The sequence below is a fragment of the Zosterops lateralis genome (genome assembly GCF_965231275.1).
Source record: "Zosterops lateralis genome assembly, chromosome: 7".
Classification (NCBI taxonomy): Eukaryota; Metazoa; Chordata; class Aves; order Passeriformes; family Zosteropidae; genus Zosterops; species Zosterops lateralis.
In genome coordinates this window covers 13,939,109-13,951,125 of record NC_139767.1, presented here as the reverse complement: position 1 = coordinate 13,951,125, position 12,017 = coordinate 13,939,109, and the positions used below count along the sequence as shown (strand labels likewise).

At 37.8% G+C, this 12,017-nt stretch overlaps 1 protein-coding gene across 4 annotated transcripts in view; it reads left to right on the top strand.

The window, feature by feature from the left end:
• ABI2 (abl interactor 2) overlaps positions 1-12,017 on the top strand; it is a 66,267-nt gene that overhangs the window by 39,267 nt on the left and 14,983 nt on the right. For all 4 annotated transcript variants that reach the window (XM_083864983.1, XM_083864982.1, XM_083864981.1 and 1 more), the window contains 3 exons: positions 6,731-6,828; positions 7,564-7,710; positions 8,670-8,794. In XM_083864983.1, coding sequence (XP_083721109.1) covers positions 6,731-6,828; positions 7,564-7,710; positions 8,670-8,794 — 370 coding nt within the window. The remainder of the gene's footprint in view (positions 1-6,730; positions 6,829-7,563; positions 7,711-8,669; positions 8,795-12,017) is intronic.

The following is a 12,017-nucleotide window of genomic DNA, read 5'->3' as shown; positions in this document are numbered from 1 at the left end:
CAGTTAATTTTAAAAGCTTTGTGGTAAAATATTAGCTGCCCTCAGCATATCTAGCAGGTCATTGATGAGGGAGGGATGTTGTGCTAGCCTTGTGTAGACAAACGTGTACACGGACTAGATAGCAGCTGAATATGAGCCTCCCCCTGTGTAATATTCTTTTTATCCTATATACGGTGTAAGTTATGGTTTGATTTGGATTCATGTTTCAGTGTGAGATTGCTCAGATAATGAGCTCCAAAGATGTATAACAAATTCAAATCTGTATATTATTTTTTAAAGTTGCAGTATTCTTAATTTTTTCAGAAACCGATAGCAGTGCTTAAATACTCAGAGGCACTCATCTATGGAAACTTCCAGAAATTTTGTAATTGTATAAAATACTTAATAACTGTTAAACAACAAGATAGGGGATTTATTTAGTTGAAAATTAAATGAATAGTGCATCAAAGAACTCAGGCTGAAGTATGTCAAATTCTTTAAATGTTAGTAGTCTTAGTGGCTGCAGGAGCAGCAATAAAGAGCATCAAATCAATTAGACAAGCAGTTCAACTGAGTTACATGATGTTATGGTGGAGTTCATAGTACATTAACTAATAGATAGGTGATAGCCTTTATTGAGTATGATGATCTCCTCCTCCTCCTGAAGTGCAGCTGGTTTGGGGAAAGGGACTGGTAGCAGGTGCCATCGTTGTAATGAGGGAACTGTATTTTAGAACATAGAATGCCAATGTGTGGAATGAGTATATTAAATAAAGGAAGTTCCAAGTTGATGTGAAATACTTTAAAATATTTCCTGTGCTTGGAAAAAGCTAAAAGAAAATCCTGCAAATTCCTGAGATTGCCTGTAAAACCAAGTATTTCTGTAGATATCTCCATTATGTCCCTGTGAAATTGGACAGATAGAACTTTTAGTCAGCTATCTAAGTGTATGTAGCATCTCTGATAACACTGGAAAACTTTTAATTAATGGGAGAATTCTCACATGTCATTTGAAATTTAATTTTACAAAGATGTGTGAGGTGTACAGTATTTCAACTCACTTAGTGTTTACATGCTTTTAATTTGAGAATGGCAAAATATGTCTCCTTCCTGGTTTTTTACTGTTTACATAAAATGGATACTTTTGATGTTGAATATGTCTTATTCTGGACACACTTAATCTTGGATGATGGTTTTCTCAGTTTCTTAAAAAAACAATTTGCAAACTCAGTTTTCTTTGTTGCTCTCTGCAGTTGCAGTTTATAGACAAGTAATGACTATCCTAAGAAAAGTTTTTAAATTGTGTAATTATAGATTATATGTGAACTGACATATCTGTGCATTATCTGCAGTGGCAATAAGAGTTTCTACAGCTTTTCAGAGTAAATACTTTTTCTGTTTATTGGTTTGGAATGAAAACATTTTTTTCTTAAAACACCATTTCTTTATTTACCAGAGTGAACACAATTAGAAATTTGCTTTGAGGAATCAAACATGTCAGTCAGCTTCTCATTGGCAAAACATGAGGGTTTAAAAGAGAAAACAAATAAGGCAAAAAGCAGCACAGCATTTCTCAGTAGGGCCGAGTTATTCATTGTCTCACTGTAGTCACTGTGCATCAGGCTGAAAGAAGACTGAAAAGCAGTTACTAACCCCAGTTCTGTGTGAATAGTTATTTTACTTCACTTAAAAGTGATTGGATATGAAGTGTTTAGCCTGCATTTTTTTTCATGACTGCAAAAAACCCTTAGCCTTACCTAACAGCTATAATATTAAACTGACTGACTGTAGCGTTGGATTTGTGTCTGAGTAACTTAAATTTTAAACAGATTTTGGAGAAAATTTCAGTTACAAGGCAGAGGAAAATCAATTGAAAATAACGTTGTTTAAGCCTTTTTGTATTCACCAGATTTGGTTCTTCAATTACTTTACATGGGTGGATGAGGTAAAAACAAGTAAGCTCACTTGCTGAAGCTTCTACTTGTGGTCATTTGCCAAAACAGGGCTGAAATTTATATATTTCACTTCTGTATAAACTGGTTAATGATCTGACAAGTAAATGGTTTGATGAGACATGCACAGTAAGTATTTGAGTGGCTGAGCACAGCCTGAAAAGAAATTCACTTTGAGGTAGCAGATGATGGGCCAAAAATCTGTTCATCATCTCTGCAGCGTTAACAAGATGAAATAAGGCATGGGAAGGGAGTTTTTATTTAGCCTTGGGTTGTTTTTTTCTGTAACTGGATATAAAATTGCTCAAGAAGGTCAAGGAACTGTCTGAAGTTTCTGAATATAATCTGTGAAACATCACTGATGGGACAATTTTTCTTACTAGATTTTGGGAAAAAAATTACTCTCTTGACATCCTGATAGTTCTAGAAAATACAGCATGAATGTAAAGCACCACTTAAAAATTTCCAGCTGTGTCCAGCTTTAGAAGTAGTTTCTCCTAAGGTTTGATTGTGTTGAATATCTGGTATTCATGATTTTAGGGGGGAAAAAACAACCAACCAACCAAAAATAACCCAACTCCCCCAAAAAGCTCACCTTTCTTGCTTTCTTGCAGGTAAGTGCCTCAGGTCTGTATAAATACAGGACATTGATGCAAATAGTTTTTGCAGTCTCTAGTCCAGCTCTCATATCTTACCCAACTATGTATTTCTGCACTTCCTGTTCAGTGAAATTTATTTTTTTTGCTAGTGAAAATATTCCCAAGAATTAAATTGAATGAGCAGCAGAATTTATCAATTTTAGCCAATTTATTTCAGTACAAATTCCTGGAGTGCTAAAGAAACTCAGTATGTTAAATGCTGATAAAAATGTAACTGAAGGAAACTTGATCATAGGTAGGACCATAAGATGGTGTTTTAATCATTGGAATCTATGAGAAAACTAGTGGTCAAAAATAGAAATTGGCCAATTAAATCTGAATTATTAAAAAAAATTAAACTTAAGAGGATACCTTTTCTGAGTCCTCTGGTCAGTGCTGTATTGTATCTTAAACTCATCAGATGGTACCTTTCTAAAACTGTAGTTCAATAATAGAAAATACTGGATGAAATACTATTGTACCCTCTTGAAATAGAAGGCTCCATAGGGATCCAATTCTTTACAGTTCATTTTACAGCTGTTACTGTGGGGCTGGATCCCAGAGCATTTTCTAGGGTGTATTACTTACCAAGGATCTGCTTTTTAAATAGTTTTTGTAGTTTCTTCCTCAGCAAAACTTCCAATTCCAGCTCCAGTGCTGACAAAGTTACAGCTTTGATACAAGATATTTTTCTGTGATGCATGTGCTTGCTAATTCATCTATAAAAAGCTTCTGCAAGGTATCCAGTAAAAAAGAAACTTAAACAAAATCTCACTAGAATTATTTGATGTTCCACAACTTCTCATGGTAATATTTTTTAACTTTCTTTTGTTTTTCCTCTGTGAAAGAGAAAAAAGAATTATTTGAAAAATCCCTGCATGCATTCAGCACAGACCCTATGTCCTGTTTGTCTTTATACAGGCTTGTCTTCCTGCTTTTACATCAGTCAGCTGTGGTGTTTTCCTGAGCTTTGTGCCCAAGTCATTACTGTCTCTCTTATTTTTTTTCCTGTTCTAAGCACAGTATTTGGCTGGTTAACTGTGCAATTGTGAGCAAAGGCAGAGATAGATACTCCTTTGTCTTTCTAGTTGCAGGCTTTCTTTTGCTATGTGTTTTTCTTAAAATGATTTGCAAGATTTAAACTAGAAATCAGCCCCAGCCCTGTGGGGTCCTGCAGTCAAACCACCATCAGACAGATGCATTCCTCTGCTTTCACCCTCTCATTAAATCAGCTGCATCTGGGTAGTTCCAGCTGTGCAGAACCAGGGGAAATGATGTCTGAAACAGAGGAACTTCTGGCAAATACCAGCTTACTTCAGAAAAAGGATTTTTTTAACTTGATAGTGAATGCAAATGTGACCTTGAGTTCTGGTGGTTGCTTCAGATTTTAGATGTTTGTAAGAGAGATGTGTGTGGGTGAGAATTTGTGTATGGAAACTGTATTTACAACCATATGTGCAAACTAGAAAAGGCAATACACTAAAGTTTGGAATAGAGGGGGCATTAATGGCCTTCCTCCCCCCTCCCCAGTAAAAATTATTATAGAAGGAGACAGCTGTTACTGTGTTTTAATCTCAGTTGGTGCAGTTTTGGATGTTTTTAGCATCTTGCATGCTTTTATTTTCAAGGATCTGTCCATTGTGATCAGAACTGTTGAAATAATTGTATATTTTTAATTTCTCTTCTGTGATTTTTTGGCAGTAAGTCAAAGGGGAAGTTACTTACACAGAGTTGTTTAACTTAGAATAGCTGATTTTAAAGCCATCAGTCCTGTCAGATTTGAACACAACCCTGTAAATTTAAATTACTTGCTCTCTGAATACTTCAATTTCAGTGTTGAAAAGTCCTTTCCAAGACCCTGAAACTAAACCTATTGTCAGTGAATTTCCTTATCTTTCAGGTTAGTTTTTTGAAAGGATGGTTTCTTTTTGCCAGGTTCCTGGACTAAAAAGGGATCATCTGTTTGGCCACATTTTTTAAAGTTTTCTTCCTATCCTTTGTCAAGGATCTGTATATTTGCAGTTGTAATGAAAATACCAAGTAGTCACCACTGGAGTTGTGTGTTAGTGAGGCAAATTACCTCCACTTCTGGCTGTACCTGGTGTGATGTTCCGGCATCCTCCTCCTCAGCCATCCTGGCTTTTCATGTAGTTGTAGCCCTGGGCATGCCTAGAAGTTCATTTCTGTTCTTGCAGTTGTTGTATATAAAATAATAACATTATTTATATTAAATATATGGAATTTTATATTAACCGTCAAGTGATAGCCAATGGTTACATGATCTCATCAGAAACAATAGAGTAGCCAGTTAAAACCCCTAAATGGACTATTCAGGAGCACGCAGATTGGTCTGTCATCTAAAAGACATCCAAAAGCAGAGGCTGAGTGGGCTATTTGAAATACAGCAAGTGACAATTCAGTGAACATTTAATTAAGGTGGATTTTGTTTGTTTGTGGGGCTTTCTTTTGAAGACTCAAATAGGTAGGTGAGTGAAACAGGTGTGTTTAAAGAAAGAGGAAATACAGGGGGTGCTGCAACTTTAAAAAAAAATTCAGATTTTGCTGTTTCTTAAATGTTACGTGTATAGAATAAAATGTATTTCATTTTACACTTCCCTTTTTCCCTTCAAGTAGTTGTAGTTCAGTGCTTACCTCATCCCTCACTTGAATTAACTTTAGATTTCTTGTTGCTTAGAGTTGGCTTAAAGGACTTTATAATGCCATGCAAAATAATTTTGTCTTAAATTGACATTACAGAGTACACTTGCACAACTGAATCCAAACATCTGTTTTGGAATCTGACAAAATACCCCTTCAAATGCTTGGATTTTCTTTTCCTCCCTGCAGATTAAAAATGTGATAGCAGTTGGGATTATTTAGAGCCAGAGAATCAAGTCTCACTGGATTAGAATACTGAATGTATTACTCTCTACACTCTTGTCAATATTTATCAATTCACAAATCTAAACATTGCCAAGGTTTTAATTGAGTTGTTAGAGGATTCAAATTTTGAAGGAGTAATTTGCCTTCAATGATGTTTGCAAATACTCCTGAGTGCCTTGATCGCCGTTTCATTTTTCTACGGGAGGTGGGGGCAGTAGCCAGGACTTAGTTTCAGAAAGAAGAAACTCTGTGAGATAGAGCATGACAAGAAGAACAGAGAGAGGGATGTAAGCACATTGTTTAGGTTTGCTGAGTATCTCTGTGCCTAAGCAATGCTCAGGCAGTTGTAAATGCGAGCTGTTTTGTAAGCAGACCGTGTACTGATTCCTGTAAGGATGTGTGCATTGAGGGAATTCTGCTTGGCTGGCAGACTACACAGAAGCGAAATGCACATTGGTAAAAATTGTTTATAATTCCTAGATTAATCAACCAGTCAGGAATGCAGATGAGTTTTTGAAAGAAGTTAGAGTAAATTATTTATGTAAAATTTACTTCATTAGCATTATAACCTGACAGAGGGGCAGTGGACAGCTGCAGTTATATCACATCACTGCTAAATATTTTTCTCCCTGTCATGTATTTATTAACTCTCACTGATGAAATTGCTAAAAATTTAATGGGGGGGAAAACACACCTCTGTGTTTTTCTCAAAATAGCTTTCTCTGTATGTTTACATATATGTAACTAATATTTAAAGTAAATATCTTTAAAAGTTTTTATAAGCTATGAAAACTTTAAAACATGAACGGATCATATTTATAAATTACTTTGGCTTCTCCCTATCTGTATAAATCACGTTAGATTGTGGCCTGTTAGATAAGCCTTAGTATTTTTAAACAGTATTCAAAAATATTTTTGCAAATTTGCCATTCAGTAGTGCCATGTGAAATAACTGCCTTTTTCTCAAAAGATGACTGGGAGGTTCAGCCAAGTTAGTTACAGTGTTTGTATTCTCAGAGATTTAATGTTTCTGTGATAGCCTGAAGGCAAATTCACTTTTTTGTACAATTTCTAAAAACTAGGTAATAAAGAGTCCTTTGAGCGCAACTCTTGACTTCTAGCAGAGTGGAAATTGCACATAAAACGCATGGCCTCTCAATTTTTTTTGTTTGTTTAAACCTTCCCCTACTTGGAGTTTATTGCTAAAGGCATCTCAGTGTCTCTCCCCTGGACCCTGAGCTCAGTGAAGGCCGTTTCTCTCCCCGTTCTTCCATGCAGGTCAGCACCCAGAATATGAAGATGGGTGGGCTGCCTCGCACAACACCACCCACCCAGAAGCCACCAAGTCCACCGATGTCAGGAAAAGGAACTATTGGGTAAGTGCAGTTACTGAGTGGAAGGGAAACAGAACAGAAGGGGAAAGAGGGAAAATTTTCTGTAGTGGGAGAGGTTTTGTGGTTTTATTTTAACCATTAACCAAGGCCAGGAGGTGTTATGTCTGCATCCTCTTAATACTGATTATGTCTTTGTATTGTTAGTGTGCTATTGCCAGAAGACAGTGGGCATCATTAGCCTTTCCCAACAGGAATTTTTCTCAGTGCAGAACGCTTAGTTACATACTTCAGAGTAAAATGTCATTAGCTGTGGCTTTCGCAGGTGGTGCTAAACAACTGAAAAATGAGTATGTGGCACTGTTCATTAATTATTTGTGCTGTGCTTGATGCAAGTACTTTCCTGCAAAGTTTATGAACCTGATTTTGACCTTAGGAAAATGTGTTATAAGTGGGATGAATGCTGCTTGCTGGTGTGTGATTATGTATATACATACAGAACAAGGTGCTTTATTTTAATGCAAGATAATGGCTTACCTTTAAAAAAAGAATGGGATGTGCAACACAGCGTTTACTGACGGGAAGACTGAAGTACCTGAAGAACATCCTTAATTGTTTTTTTTTTCCCCTCATCCTACAAAATAAGTACTGCAAAGTTGTAGAAAAAGTCCATTTTCCAGCTCCTATTGCTGATCAGTATGTAGCTGTGTTTCAAAGCGCGAGGAATGGTGTTGTGTGTGCGTTGCCCTGACCGCGCTGTGGTTGTGCTTTGCCGTGCAGGCGGCACTCCCCGTACCGCACGCTGGAGCCGGTGCGGCCCCCGGTGGTGCCCAACGATTACGTGCCCAGCCCGACGCGCACCATGGCCCCGGCCCAGCAGAGCCCCGTCAGGACCGCCTCGGTCAACCAGCGCAACCGCACCTACAGGTACCGCCCTGGGAACCGCCGTGCGCCCCTCTGCCGGGAAACCCCCCATCCATCCTGGGCACTGGGACTCTCACTGCCGGGATGAGAATGAGCGCGAATGAAACCAGAACAGGGAATCATCTGAACATTGTTCACTGAATCCCCTGTTCGCCCCAGTTCTGGTGCTGGTACTTAGAGCACTTAATGAATTACTGACATTGTGAAGTCTTTCAAGGATGTAGATCATGATACTGTTTTACTAAACCAAACTGGGGGCAGGCTTTGTACAGAACTTGCCTTCTACATGTTGAAAGGCAGCTTAGGTGCTTATACTTGACATTTTTGAACAGTCTTCGGTGTTTATAGATTGAATAGCTGAAATTGTAGCATAGTGTTTTGGGGATATTGTTAACTTCAAACACAGAGTAAAGCTAAATGGTATTACCAGAACCTCTGCAGAAGAGTAGCTTTTTTCCATAAGATAGTTAGTTTCATGATGTGATAGCTCTGAACGCTTTCCTTGAAATCTTTACTTTTTAAACGTAGTAAGTACTTGAGGATGGCTAAACATGTGGACTTAAAAGATAAGAAATCTGAATTTTCCTATCTTACAACTTTTGGGCTTTAGTAGTCGCATATGAAAGCATATGAATCACAGTCTAAGCACACTATAAGTTCTTAAGTTACTGGAAAAAGGTCTGTATTTGCTCTGTAGGGGCTTAACAACCCTGGAATGATGTGCATTGAACAAGGTTCTGGAAGTGTTTCATTTTTGGGCAAGTTCACTAAGGCTAACTCTTGTGTTGTAGTCAAAGTGGAGAGTTTCAGGAAAGCCCAGGTCTGTATAGGTTTATATCATCCTTGTTTCTTTTCTGTTGTTCCCTGTTACTTCTCTGATTTCATAAGATGCTCTGTGGGAGATCTTATGTTTCAGCATGAACAGCAGCATATTCATACCCTGTTACTTTGATTTCTTACAGCAGCAGTGGCAGTAGTGGAGGAAGCCACCCAAGCAGTCGGAGCAGCAGTCGAGAGAACAGTGGAAGTGGAAGTGTAGGTGTTCCCATTGCTGTTCCCACACCATCTCCTCCCAGTGTCTATCCAGGTAAACGGAAACTTCTTTTTCCTCTTTCTGCCTCACTGTTAACCTTGAGCATTTGCAGTTTCCTAAGCTCCAAGGGGGAAGCCCGGAGTTCATTGCTATTGATAATATGATTTTTAAATCAAGTAGTATCTTCTCTGAGAGTGTCTGATGTGCTGTAATGTTCCTTTTATGTATTAATTTGTTTATCAGAATTTTTTGCCTGGCTGCCTGCATGTGACGAGGTAGGACACAGCACCTTTTTCAGTGGGCTGAGAGACACTTCTCCCTTGTCCTTTTAAGCAAATAAATGTTTTTTCATTGGCTTTTAATGCAGATTCATAGAAGCATGTTCTTAGAAAATTTGAATGAGAGGCAGGCACAGAGTAAATCTTGAGTAATTCAATGCAAGCCTGAATTGTCACAGAGATATTTGCTCAATGCAACGACCCCAGACTTTCCAGAAGTAGCAAGTGTTTTAGTACTTCTTTTTCCTTTGCTCAGCCTTTTCAGTGAAGAAGAGCCTGTAGTTGGCTTGCAGTGAAATACATGCTTCTGAAACAAAGAGCTGGAATTTTTTTGGTTTCCTCTTTATATTTTCTAATTCATACAAAAGCTAAAGACAGCCATGCTAGAGACTGGAGTATAAATAACACAATGCAAAGACATCTTTCAAAAGTAATGGCTTTCACTGAAAAGTTTTGGGTTGGTGTTCCCTTCAAACCTGGAAAGAAGTGGATTTGCTTGACCCTCATTTACCATCTACACAGGAATGAGCCTTTCTTTAACAGCTCCATTGTTTTCTCATCTCGTGCATTCTGAAATACTGTGCAGCTAATAAATAGCTAACACTGAATAGTCAGAGGCTTTCTCTAATCCTTGCTAACATATCTCCTTATTAACTCCACCTCTTCCTCCTCTCTTCACTTAGCCCCTGCTGGCTCAGCTGGCACTTCTCCCCTTCCTGCTACCTCTGCTCCTGCCCCCACTCCTCCTGCTCCTCCTGCCCCTTCCTCCGCTGCCCCAGATGCTGCTGCTGCTGCTGCAGGAGCTCAGCCCCTTGCTGATGGCTTCACCTCTCCAACTCCCCCTGCTGTTTCTTCCACACCCTCTGCAGGTGAGTGTCTGCTCCAGCTGCTGGGCAGATGAACACAGATGTGATCATGATCCAAGGCTTTGCAAAGTTACTTTGGCAGCAGTGATTCACAATTTAAAAAAAGTTTAATTATAACTGGAAAATATGCGCTAATACCCAGCTATAAGGTCATGGTTACAGTAGACAATTCAGGTGTGGTGAGTTTATGAACAGCAATCATTTAATATTATAATTTTATTATTTTTACATTTATGTAATTTACTAAATCATAATTTTATTTCTGTTTGAATACTGAGAATCTCATGGAATAATTATGTTTGGCAGAAACCAGCACTGGGTCTCTTTCATAAATGCAATTTTAAAAAAGTGCATCTAGCAAAGTATAATTTATCTAACTGATTTCTTCAATGCTGTCAAATGACAAGTTTCCCTTTAATGAACTGATGAAAAGGGCAGGGGTTTTGTGTCCAGTATTAGGTAAAATACAGGTTTTTATTATGCAGACTGTTGTTAAAGCATTTTGTTTTCATATGTGGTACTTAGGGTGTATATTGGAGCTTCCTTTTTTTAGTGCTACGCTTTTCATTTTCTCATGTGCCGAAGTTGCAGAGTGTCACACTTGCCAGCCATAACACTGTCCTTTATCACCTTTTGATGAGGACATTGCAGTATTAAAATTTCCTTCAGACAACCAAATTCTTGTGTAGCTACCTGCATGCTTTGCTACTTTACATTATGGTGGAGGCTGCTTACAGGGGTGGGAGTTGGTTTGTGTGTTTATTAGTGTTCATCTTTTAGTAAAAATAGCACCAGAAGCATTCTTGAAATTGCATGTAGTTTAAAGGGCTGTGGCTCATACAAAATTAAAGATATTTACACTAGAATCCATAACTGTGACCAGAAGTTTCTAAAGTGTGATCAATTTTGGTCTCAAGATGATCCTGATGTCTAAACTACTTTCATGAAGATGAGCTGTGGCATATGGGGCCTCAATCAGTTTTCCATTTTTGATGCACTGTCAGTATCCCAGTTCTTAAGCCATGTTGTTTCTATATTTTTAATAATTCAAAATCAAGCAAAGATTAATATTTTAATGACTGTAAATTCACATTAACAATTTCATAAGAGAAATTTCATGTTAGTTACTATTTTTAAGATCTTTTGTTTCCCTGCTTTATTGCTTGTATGGCTTCTCTGAAATAAAGTATTTGAAGAGACTGGATAGGTCACCACTTATGAAGTCATAGCTTTTGGTCCTTAAAACCAGCAATTTCTGCAAGCACATTAAGTAACAGAGAGAGAGAGACGCACATTGGAAAGACACATCAGGAAAAATGGGAAAAAGCCTTTATAGAATGGATTCTTTCTTAGCTGTTTCTTTTCTGTAAAAAGTGCATGTTTTTATATGGTACACTACATTATTGGTACAAAGCACAGGGAATGTGACTCTGGAGTTCATGCATTTGCTCTTATAAGCATCTAACAGCAAGCAATTTGTATTTTTATTTACTGACCTAGTATGAAATTGTGCAAAGAAAGCAAGACATAATGAAGAACGATGCAGGTTTTTTAAAATTTGTACATTCTTTTGGTCTGATTCTCTATTTACTTCTCTCCTTAACCACAGTGACCATCCCTACTCCCCTTGTTTTCTTGCAAACTCTCAAATTTGCTTCTAGGACAGATGGTAGAGACAGAATAATTTGTGGGGAATAATAATGCATATGGGAGTAATAAATCCAGCTTACTGCTATATACAGTTTAAAATCCAAAGAATTCTATGTGAGCACAGAAGATACCTTGCTTCATTTACTGCTTGCTGGGATTCACAACCAATGTTTTGTATACAGGAAATAAGGAAAATACAGAGCCAAATTTCTGAGGAGTTGTTTTAATTGACAGCTCCCTTGAAGAGGGTCTTTTAGTTTGACTTCATTTATTCCATCCTTCAAGCAGTTTCTAACATTCTCTTCTCCCCAGATGATTCTCTGAATATCTTCTAAAAGGCACCAAGATAGGTAGTACTGTGTTTTTCAGTTACAGAAGGTAACAGCTTTGAATCCTGGAAATGACCTGCAGTTATTTTTTACATGTATGTTCCTTAATTGCAGAACTGTGACGTTTTGGGGAGTTTTTTGCAGGTTGAGAAAT